The 11,819-nt window shown below is 34.2% G+C and overlaps 1 protein-coding gene across 1 annotated transcript; it reads left to right on the forward strand.

The window, feature by feature from the left end:
- The first annotated feature begins 1,535 nt into the window (after window positions 1-1,535).
- On the forward strand, window positions 1,536-10,310 carry pgap3 (post-GPI attachment to proteins phospholipase 3). The gene is made up of 8 exons (XM_055058020.1): window positions 1,536-1,892; window positions 2,796-2,893; window positions 3,479-3,631; window positions 4,394-4,456; window positions 4,686-4,747; window positions 5,356-5,492; window positions 6,143-6,347; window positions 7,052-10,310. The coding sequence occupies exons 1-8, from the start codon at window positions 1,679-1,681 to the stop codon at window positions 7,113-7,115; spliced, it is 996 nt and encodes a 331-aa protein (XP_054913995.1). The 5' UTR covers window positions 1,536-1,678; the 3' UTR covers window positions 7,116-10,310.
- Window positions 10,311-11,819: the final 1,509 nt, after the last annotated feature.

An 11,819-nucleotide genomic window follows, 5' to 3' on the forward strand; every position in this document is an offset into this window, starting at 1 on the left:
GACCAAAAAAAAAATCAACCCAACCTAAAATAAAATCTGATTTTCTTCATTTATTTTCAAAATTAATATTTACTTTATATCCAAAACTTGACATGGATTTATATGATGGTATATTAGGCTATTGTAGATATAAAAATTATTTTACTTAAATAAAAAAAGCAGTAAATTTCCACCAAAAAGGTTAGAAATCAAGATTAATCTCAGAAATTCTCTAGAAAAATTTATGAAAAGTTTTGACTTTCAGATTTTTCTCTAATTTTTTTTTTACATTTGAATCATTGAAATTTCTACCTCATTTTGTGAAATAAAATTTAGTTTCTTGCTGGAAACTTGCAGCTTTTCTAAAAAAAAAAAAAATCTACTATAATCTGCTATTATAAAAGAAAGACAAATTTGCTCTGTAGTTTATTTATTCTTCTTTACTTAACGTATTGGGGCAGAAGCTGCTGGACTGATGTTAACCACCAACTTCATTTCCTCTTTTGTTAGAATAAATACCGTGAACCTGAGTGTGTCTGTTGTGCATTCAACCTATTGGACCTGAGACGAACATAGAAGGGTTAAAAATGCACATTCTTAGAAGTTAATGCACCTTCAGATTCTGCAAATGCAGAATCAACAACCAGACCTTCGCTGAACACCAAGCTCACACTCTAACAAAAATAGACCATGAGACAGCTACGTTGTCGGGTAGCTGTTTCCTCAATTCTTAAAGTAACTTAAGACTGTTACCAGAAGATGACCCATTATGAAAAACCCAATGCCCTTTTGGACCTCAGTCCATTTTATAATTATCCAACAGCCTAAATTGATGATTAGCAGAGGACAGTAGAGTACCCAAAAAAATGTACTCAAGTAAAATTAAAACATAGAAGTTATTCAAGCAAGCATGAAAAAGTATTTGGTAAAAAAAAATTCTCAAGTACAGAGTAACTGATCAAGCAGACTCACCAAAATATAGTTACATTGAAATGTTGCCATTTTAAGGACGATTATGATAATAATTAATATACATAAAATTAAAATCAGACAAAGTAAGTATTATTACCAATAACAATAATAATATAGCGACTGTTAAAAATACAAAAATAGTTATTAATAAAATTATTAGTAATAGTATTGACTAATGATCAAATTCTCCAAATTGGAAGTAATAATTATATAACGATAATAATAATTGGCATTATTATTATTTTATAGTTATTAGTATTAATTATACTACTACTAATAATAATAACCACTACTACGACAATAATATTGGCGATCTAATAAATGTGAATAAATGTAGTCATCATAATAAATGTTCTGTAATAGGATGTAATTCCATGCTGTGACAAAAATCCCTGTTTTAAAATAAAAGCAGGGATTTAAATAACATTTAATACATTTTCTTATTTCCTCATTTTAGTTATAAATCGATTTAATCTGTTGTCATCCATAAACCCAGCGGGGTGTCATAAATAAATTCACTTTAATAAAGAGCTACTCTTATTTTGAAGCTGTAACCGGAAGTTGTTTAGCTGTAAAACCTGAGGGAAACACAGCACCGAGTCCGAGCTGCTGGTTTTTCCGGTTCATCCCCTCCGATTCGGAATGAACCAGCGTTGATGTCCCGGCCCGTTTAGCCGCCGTCACCCCGCCGTGCCTCCGTGATCCTGGCGGGCCCGAACCGTCCGCCATGGCCTCGGCACTCCCCCGCTGCACATCTGTCAGACTCCCCGCGTCTGTCGCCGCCATCCTCCTGCTGATGTCGGTGACCGCGGTGCGGTCCTCCCAAGGGGACAAGGAGCCGGTGTACCGGGACTGCGTGAAGCTGTGTGTCCGGACGAACTGCACCGGAGCCCGGCTGCTGGGCTTCGAGTCCAGCCAGCCGGGCTACATGGCGCTGACAGGTGAGCCGCTGCTGGCAGGTGATGGGGAAGCTAGCTTAGTTTGTTAGCTTCCTAACATCCAGCACCTTAATAACTGCGAGTTAACATTTTATAAACTAGTTCAAGTATTCATTCCTCACTTGTTTTGTTAGTTTAATTCATTTTCAATAAAGTCCTTCAGGTAAAATCTAGCAGGTTAGAACTACAAAACATGACAAACTAGTTTTTCTGGTACAGAAGCATCCCTGTTTAGCTGTTGGGCTCCTTAAACATGTTTCCACTGGATTTATGATCATTTCCTCCTTATTTTTTCTTAAAATTCCATATGATTCATTTTTAAAACTGTATGAGTTTGGTTAAATATTTTGGTAATTCTAAAGTACTCCAAAACCAAATAAAAATAATAATATAATTAAAGGAGGAGGGCTGAGTACCCAGAAATTGTACTCAGGTAAAAGTAGCACTACTTCATAATAAAATTACTCAAGCAAAAAAGTACAGTATCGTAAAAATTCTCTTAAAAGAAATTTTTTTTCAAAAAAGTTACTTCAGTAAATGTAATTGAGTAAATATGACTAGTTACAACCTAAATCTTATAACTAATAACTAAGAAAACTAAATAAATGACTCCCAACTGGGTTTATTTACGGAAAATTAGGGCAAAGTTAGCTCTAAAAGTAAGCATTAGTAAAAGTAGTAATCATATTGAGAAAAATACAAAAAAAAAGTTTAATTAATAATTATTTCAAATGTATATTAAATGTATCTAGGTCAGGACCACATTGTGTTTAAACAAAAAAATTATAAATTTTTAAAAGTGTTTAGAATTCATTTATAAAGGCTGCAGAATGTGCAATTTTTCACAATCAAATGAGTTGATTAATTGTCAGAGTAACGCACTCCATTGTCTTCTCTGCGCCTCAGGTTGGACGTGTCGGGACGACTGTAGGTACCAGTGCATGTGGACGACTGTTGGCCTTTACCAGGCTGAGGGATACAGAGTCCCACAGTTCCACGGAAAGGTTCGTCTCAACACTGCAAAAAACTGGGAATATCAAAAGTGTTTTTGGTCTAATTTCTTCTGTAAAAATCTAGGAAAAGCTGAAATAACACAAAAATAACTTACAGGTAACTTTTCATCAAATGGGAAGTTTGTTTTAAGGCAGTATTTCATTGATGTTGATTAAAAAGAACTAGTTCCACTGGCAGATTATTTAAGACATTTTCTCTTTTTCTTCTTTGTGAAATAATCTGGAACTAGTACTTGGTTGCTAGGTCATTATTTCATAATGCTTGAAATCATACATTATGAAATAATTTTCCAGTGGAAGTAAAACTTTTTCATCAATATAAAAGGATTATTCACTTAAAACAAGCTGCTACATCTTGATGAAAAGTTACTGTTACGTTAGTTTTGTCTTATTTGAAGTTTTCAAAGACATTTACTCTTGAAAGTGGATCAAAAATACTTGGTAATATTTGTATGTTTTTTGTAGTGAATCGTTTTAGATCTGAAATTACTGAAGACTTTTAACCAAACCATCCTTCTGGATCATCATTGATATTGATAAACGTGGAGTCAGATTTCAGATTTCTTTTCCTCGCAGTGGCCGTTTGTGCGCATCTTGTGCTTCGAGGAGCCTGCATCTGCGCTGGCGTCTCTGCTGAACGGCTTGGCCTGCCTGCTGATGATGCTGCGCTACCGGAGCACTGTACCGCGCCAAAGCCCCATGTACCACACCATCAACGCCTTCTCCCTGGTGAGAGCCGGGAAGACCACAGATGGGGCTGGGCGCTAAAACGATTTGATCACAGTTTTTGAAGATTTAATTTCCGGTTACACCAGTAGAGGATCACTGTGAAATGGAAAGAAAGAATATTTTCTACACATAAAACTGAAATATTTTATAAATTGATCAAATTTTTGAGAAATCTGAATTTCTTTATTTTTTACCAGTCGACTCCTTGTCACCATGGCGGCCATCTTGTTTTACAGCTTCTATTTACTTTGTAATATTACAAGAATGCAGTCATAGTAATGCTGTAATAAAGTTTTGCAACAATAAAGTTGAAATCCTTAAAGTGTAAATAAAGTGGTAATATTTGGTGAATGAAGTAATAATTTTATCAGAACAAAATGAAGAATGTTCAGTTTTTTGTGAAGTTATTGTTTGGTTTCGGTCTTACAGAAAAGGCAATTCTTCAAATTTGAGTAACAGAGTCTGTTCTGCAGGAAGAACCACAAACTGAGCTGCTCATTTTAGATCTTAATAACTAGAAGATTTTTCATTAAAACAACTTTCTTGTAGTTTTCTAGTAAAATCGCTTCTTTGCCGATAGTCTCATAATTAAATAAATATTCTCACAGGCCATTATACGACTCACAGAAGGGATGATTGAAATAAAAGTCTTTTTGAAAATATTTCCAATTTATTATTTTAGAAAATAAATCAATAAGAAGTATAAAGTGGATCTGGCATTAAAGAACAGATTAAATTTCTTCATTTTGTTTTGTTGTTCAGGTGTCACTGAATGCTTGGTTCTGGTCTACAGTGTTTCACACCCGGGACACATTTCTCACTGAGGTAATGCTTGAAATCATACATTTAAATGTTAAAACACAAATAGAAAACTCCCGTTGTTAAAGGATTTACCTGGAGCAATCCGTGAAAAATATTTTATTTAACTGCTAAGCTAATAATTAAGACCCTAATATCTTTTTCCTGTTTGTTTTTCAGTAAAGAGCAGATCTTGATATTAGTTTATCTCGTCTGAAAATGAATGTTACTCATTTAAAATCATTTTCTATTTCAGAAAATGGACTATTTCTGTGCAACAGCAGTGATTCTTTACTCCATCTACCTGTGCTGCGTCAGGTGAGCCGACGGTTTAATTCTGCAGGAAGTCCTTGAAATATCAGGTGTTTTCAAGGTTTGGAAAGTGCTTGATTTTTGTATGAAGTCTTTGGAAGTCTTAAATATTCAAACTTAAATTTAATATTTTGTAATAATAAACTTTCTCTACGTTAACACAATTTGTTTTGATTGTTTCAGTGTAATTAGTTTTTATTATTTCTGATGGCTCACTGGCTTATTTATCTATGTAATTAAAATAAAAATTAGCATGTATTTTATGTGTTCAACACATGAAATTGGGGTATTTTTTTGCTAAGTTTGCCTTTAATTCTAGGACCAGACAGTTGGGTGTGAGAGACATTTCAAAGCATAAAATTGAAATTTCTCTTTATTTCATGTATGAATGTAAAATCCAGTCTACAACTAGACATTATTAACAACAGCAATATTATATTTTTTAAAAGATTATATTTCACTCCAAAGAACCTTGAAAAGTGCTTGAATTTTAAACCCAGCTTCAAATAGAATGAAATTATTGTAAGATCTTTTATTACAATATATCTGCTTTAATATTATCTCAGTTGTTTCTGTGTATTTGCTCACATTGCAACATTCTCCCTCCTGACCAGGACTTTGGGTTTGAGGCGGCCGGGTGTGTCCAGCATGGTGGGCGTTCTGCTCATCCTGGCCTTCACCTCCCATGTCTCCTATCTGACGTTCGTCAGATTTGACTACGGATACAACATGGCCGCCAACGTGTCCATTGGTACAACACACACCCAATAAATCAGGTTTTTTATGGTTTTATTGAGGGTTTGTTTGGATTTTGTGTGATAGACCAACACAAACTGGATTTAAGTTGGGAAGACAATTATGGTTTTAAAATTAACAAAAAGAAAATTTCAGATTTTTTTTCTTGCGTACCAAATTTACAACAATGTATTAGGGTTATCATAGGTCAAAAAATGGAGTTAATTTCTGCCAAAAAACGTACACATTTTCTAGAAGGAACGAGGAAAATTCAGAGCTTCAAAACCTTGAAAAAATTTTTTTCATTTTTAAAATTAATTTTAACAAATTTTGTGCAAAATCTTGGAATTTGGAAAGTCAAACATTTTTGACTGTTGGAAATTTTCTGAGATTGAAAAGTTGAACGTAGCGTGACCTTTCCAGTTTTATCCCGTCTTTACTCCGCGTCATTGTTTTTTATTTTTTAGCAGGTTGCTTCTACCAACGTAGCTTAGCTGGCCGGAGTTTGGATTATATTTCATATATTACATATTGAATATTATATCAGATGTATTATCTATTGATTTTATTGTGTCTATTGTGATAATTCGTTATTTATTGATTGACTGAGGCATGGTGGCAGCGCAGCAGCATTTTGTGGTTTTTGTGTGTTTTCTGTCTCTGCAGGCATGGTGAACATGCTGTGGTGGTTCTGTTGGTGCTGGCAGAACCGGCGGACTCTCCCCTACTGGTGGAAGTGTGGCCTGGTGGTTCTGCTGCTTCACGGACTGGCCCTGCTGGAGCTGCTGGACTTCCCGCCGCTGCTCTGGATCCTAGACGCCCACGCTGTGTGGCACCTCAGCACCATCCCAGTGCACTTCCTTTTCTACAGGTTGGTTTCTGGAGCTTCGTGGGAAAGTTTGGACGCAATTTCTTTTAAAATTGTTGGACTTCTGACAGCATTTCCTCTTAAAAAAATATACGAGCATATAACTCTAGCATTACTGCACCATCTTTACCTCTGACTCGCATCAAAGTACACAGTGCAAAAGCTTGTTTTGGAAAGTGAGATTTCTAATTTCTACAGTTCAAAGCTGTAAAAGTGATTTCTTAAATGCACTATAATATTAATCCGATATTTAACAAATTGATAAATTCAGGCATAAAATTATGAAAACTTATTGCAAACTTATTCAGACGTGATTTTAATTGCGGTTTTGTGTCTTTTCAACATTAGTGGAAAATTGACAAAGTTTTGCTCAAGTTTGTAAAGGAAACGTAGCTACAGGTAAACGCTTGCATGTGATTGGTTAACCCAACCAACAAGTTAATTTAGTGTTTACTTACCTTCTGTTTCATTAAAAAACATAATTTAATAAATTTGTGAATCTTTCAAAGATTGCTTAAAATTAATGATACGAAATTATGTCATTAAGTTTTAATTTACAAAATAAGAATTTTGTTACTCATTTAACAGTTTTCACATTTTCTCCATAACTTGGAACCAACAATATTTGAATGTCAAGATTTGTATGAATTAGTTGAAATCATAATTCTAATAATAATTACCTGATTTTGGTTTTGTTTTTCTGCCAGTTTCCTGATAGATGACAGCCTCTATTTACTGAACACAGAGAAGTTGGGGGTTAAAGTTGAGTAGGAGGAGTGGAGCGCCTCTTCATCGCTCACAGAAGCCGCTCCGCCTCCCAGATGACGCTCACCACACCTCTGACTCGCATCAAAGTACACTTTGTTTACATTTAACATCCATGTGTGTTTTACTTTGCCTTGCACTGCCATGTGTGCTACAGTATTTTCACAACTGCACATTCTGAGACTCGTTCAATGGGGGAAGTACTTGAAAAGTGAAAGAAATGCCTGAAACGAATGAATGAAATGAATCCCTTCACCTCTGAGAGAGAAATCTGCAGCAGCGGCAACCAAAAATGGCGGTTTTGTCAGCGCTGTGCCTGAAACGGGCCGCTGGACTCGGAGCGGTTCCCTCTTATGGAGCCGCTGATTGTTCTGGAAAGGCGGGGAAGGCAGTTCCAGCTGACAGCTTTTTTTTTTCTCTCACTGTCACACCTTTACTTTTGTGCCTCTCTTGTTTCCATAGCTGCTTTTGTTTGCTTTTGTTTCTGTTTTTTATCATCTGCCTTGTTTGATTTTCACCAGTTTTTGGCTCAGTTTTGCCTTTATTCTGATCTTTTTCATTATTTTTCTGGTGGGATTTATTGCCATTCACCTGGACGGCCTTTTAGAGTGAGAAAAGAGAACAAAAAGGAAGGAAAGTTGCTGTGAATTTAACCAAATTCTGTATTTTAGATGGTGTGAGTGAAATTTAGTGCTCCAGGGTTTATTTTTTGCTTTCATGTTTTTCTTTTAATTTATTGCTTCCTACAAAAACACAAAATTTCACCAAGTATTTCTAGTGCAAATATTTTAGTAGAATTAAAATAAGACAAAACTAGCTTGTAAATAAATACGTAACATTATTAAAAACAAACACTAGTTCCACTGTCAGATTCTTTCACTAATCAGATATTTTTTCTTGACTTAAGTGAAAAAATTTACCAATGGAACCAATATTTTTTTCATCAATATTAAGGGATTTCTGACTCAAAGCAAGCTCCTAAATCTTGCTTAAAAGCCAATTATAAGTCAGTTTGTCTTATTTCAAGTGAGCCAAACACCAAATACTAGACCAGGGGTGTCCAAAGTGTGGCCCGGGGGCCATTTCTGGTCCTTGGGTTGATTTTGTGGGGCACAAATTTGGCCACCTGACATTTTTGTAATTTTGTAGGCTATTTTCCGTGGAAAGTTTGTATCTTCTTAAACAGAAAATGTTGAATTTTTATTTTTTTTGAGTTTTCTTTTTTAAAATTATTTTGTTCTTGCTTGTGGCACAAACATTGTGTGTTTTTTCTCTAAAACAGACGTTAGCACCCCCATCCATTACATTTAGCTCAATACAGCAAAGGTCGAAAAAGAAAATAATTATTTTTGTTGCTGGGAATAAAATAAAAACATTTCATAGGTTTATAAAAAAGTTAAATAACTGTAACCAATAAGGCAAATATAATATATTACATCAGACAAAATAGAAAAAAATTCATAATGTTTTTGCATTTTTAATTGGGGTGGGGAAAAGGGAAACTTTTCCAAACTCTCAGTTTGGACCCCGCTGTAAAAGACCAAAAATACTTGGTAACATTTTGTGTTTTTGCAGTGAATATTTTCTTCCTGCATTCATGTTTTTCTCCTCCATCCACATGCTTTTTGCAGATACTTTTTATTTTTTCCCATCAGAAGTGAAAAGTGAACTTACTTCCTCCCACACGTGCACTTTATCAGCCGAGCATCCATTTAGACGCGTTTACGCCTTTTGTGAGAACACAGAGGACTGCGGCTGTGTTTACACGCTGCCTTTTCCAGACATTTTGTTGTTTTCGCCATTAAAAGACAAATGCCTGTTTGTACGTAAGAGAGCGATCCACTGAACTTTGGGAGCCAAAGAAAACCTCAGAGGAGCTGCTGATTAAAACGGTTAAAGAGAAAATATTAGATCCTCTGGATGGCTGGAAGTGCCTCAACACAATAAATAAATATGTGATAACTTAAATAAAACTGAATCCAAATGCATCGGATTCATAAATAAACATCTTTAGAATCAAATTAATTGTAATGAATATTCAGAATCTTATTTTTTTTCTGTTTTTAATCAATATTATTTTGTTTTCGTTGATCATTAAATCAATGAAACTGCCTTTCTATTGACAATATAATTGTGGAATTTGAATTTTCAAAAATAAATTTGCTTAATGGAAACTTGCTTTTGATACATTTTGTTGATGAGGTGATTATTAAAAATGTTTTATTTGGTTTATTTTAAAAAACTGCAATGAAAACATTTTTTTTTTTGTCAAATAATCAACAACCGAATGTTTCCACTGGCACAAACCACGAAGAAGAAAACAGGAAGTAGCTGGAGGATGACGGTGCAGCATAATTTTTAATGATTTATCACGCAAAGAAACTTATTCACGTGTGATTTTATTTAAATTTCTTATTTAATGAAATTGTTAAAAAAAAATTTCAACATTAGCTACAGAAAGGCAGCTACAGAAGAACTCTTAACATCTGATTGGTTAACCTAAACAAGTTAATTTAGTGTTTATTTACCTTCTATATAATTAAGGGACATAATTTCAGAAATCCTTAATTATCTTAAAGATTCTTTATAACTAGTTACACTATTTTTATTATTATTTAGTTGCTTATTTTATAGTTTTCTGCTTCAGCAGATTAAGGAAGACTCTTGAATGTGAGCGGGCTAATATAAGTTGAGCTGATTGGTCAAAGGTTTTGTAGGTCAACCAATCAGGTCAGTTGGATAATAGCGCATAACCTGTGAAATAGAATCAATTAAAAAAGTCCACATTTCTTGACATTTAAATTATTATTTAAAATAAATTATCACATATTTATTTAATGGCAAAGTTACTGATAAAATTGTCACTTTTGTTACTCCATAACTTGGAACCAACTATATTTGAATGTTGAAATTAAAGAAATTTATATAAATATTTATTGAAAGCAAACTTTACTAAAAATATATCGATGTATTTGTGAAATCATAAATAGTAATAAAAATCATTAAGAGGTGCGATAATTCCCATAAATCATCTGTCTTCCTCAGTAGTAAACGCGTCTCTCTGCTGCCCCCTGCCTGCTGCCCTGTGCAACATCACCTCTCCCACTGAGCGCACTTTCAACCACCTCATATCAGATATTTGACCAAAAAACTACAAAAATGTGGATGTGGATAAAATAAAAAGTGTTTGTTGATAAGAAACAGAGTTGCGTTTTTATTAAGATTATTGTTGATTATTGATTATTGGAAAGATTCTGGCCGAACGTCTTCCTGTTGTCAACTCAGATGTTTTATAAAGGTTGTTCATTTAACATATAAGATGTAAAATATAAAAATTTCTACATATTAAGGATTTGTTTATTTAGAACAAGCTCCTGTATCTTCTTGAAAAGTTTCACCTAAGTTTGTTTTGGCTTAATTCAAGTGAACGGAGATAATTTCACTGGAAACAAGGCAAAAATACTTGATAAAATTTGTTATTTTTGCAGTGCAAAGATGAGAATAAATTGTTTAATTTCTCAGAAAATGGATGACTTTATGTGAAAAAGTAACAGTGTTATTTTCATTGCACTGAGATGTTTTCACTAGAAATTAGAGCATGAATACTTGGTAAACTTTGTATTTTTTGCAGTGATCATGTTGCTAAAGCTTGAATATGAAACCAATTCTGACAAGAAGAGTTGGGGAAACAGATTTAGCACCCAGCTACGTTTTCATATTGCACCAGCTGTTTTTCTGTAAGAAATTCAATCGTTTAATATCATCTTTGCGAAGCAAAAACAACATTTTACCAAGTATTTTGTTCTTATTTCTGGGAAAATATTGTCCACGTAAAATTAGACAAAACTAAATGACAATTAACTTGTTCTATATAAATAATTTCTTAAAATTGGTGAAAAAAATACTAGTTATGTCTTTTTATTTGTGTTACTTTTTTATCTATTAATGAGAAATTATAAAGGGAAAATATTTTGTTAGAAGTGAAATAATCTGAAATTAGGATGAAAATATAAAACAAGCTGTTTTATCTTATTTAAAGCGTACTAAAATATAAATGATTGGTAATATTAGCATTTTTTGCAGTGTAAAGCTCAGGTAATAAATTTCTTGATCTAAAGTCATAATTCAGCCACATTTTGTGCAGAATAACTGCAGCCTGAGCTGCATCTCATCCTGTCAAGGCAGCAGGATTGTTTATCTGCGCGGTGGCGAGACGGGAGCTTTTTGTTCTGGAAGCTGTGCAGGAGGCCGGATTCTGACCCGGCCGGCGGCGGGAGGGGGCATCCGACCGCCTGCCATGAATAGAGTCGATTCTTCCTCCTCCGACTCCTGATCTCATGCCACGACTGCAGAGCCTGAGAAAGCTGATGGAAATGTGAAGATGCTCCAAGACGACAGCGTGTTGTGCAGGACAACAACTGTAGTAAAACCTCACTGAAGCTGAACAGCCTTCACTTTACAGGGTCCTGTTTCCTGAACGCACTGCAAAAACACAAAATGTTGCCAAATGTTTTTGACCTTTTAGTATAAATATCTTAGATCACTTGAAACATGACAAAACTAAACTAAAAACAATTTTTCAGCCAAGAAATCGAGCTTGTATAAAATAATATTGATGAAAAAAATACTTGTTAAACTGGCAGATTATTACACTTAAAACATTATTTGCTATAATTTGAGTAATCTGAACTAGAACTTTTTCATCAATTC

The sequence above is a fragment of the Poeciliopsis prolifica genome, unplaced genomic scaffold, assembly GCF_027474105.1.
Source record: "Poeciliopsis prolifica strain line A6 unplaced genomic scaffold, Auburn_PproV2 SCAFFOLD049, whole genome shotgun sequence".
Classification (NCBI taxonomy): Eukaryota; Metazoa; Chordata; class Actinopteri; order Cyprinodontiformes; family Poeciliidae; genus Poeciliopsis; species Poeciliopsis prolifica.

What these genes read in the sequence shown, in the direction of transcription:
- pgap3 (XM_055058020.1), top strand. Translation starts at nt 1,679, where the DNA reads ATGGCCTCGGCACTCCCCCGCTGCACATCTGTCAGACTCCCCGCGTCT. An exon ending in CCATCAACGCCTTCTCCCTG is followed by an intron (nt 3,632 to 4,393) that starts GTGAGAGCCGGG and finishes TTTGTTGTTCAG; the next exon opens with GTGTCACTGAATGCTTGGTT. An exon ending in GGGACACATTTCTCACTGAG is followed by an intron (nt 4,457 to 4,685) that starts GTAATGCTTGAA and finishes TTTCTATTTCAG; the next exon opens with AAAATGGACTATTTCTGTGC.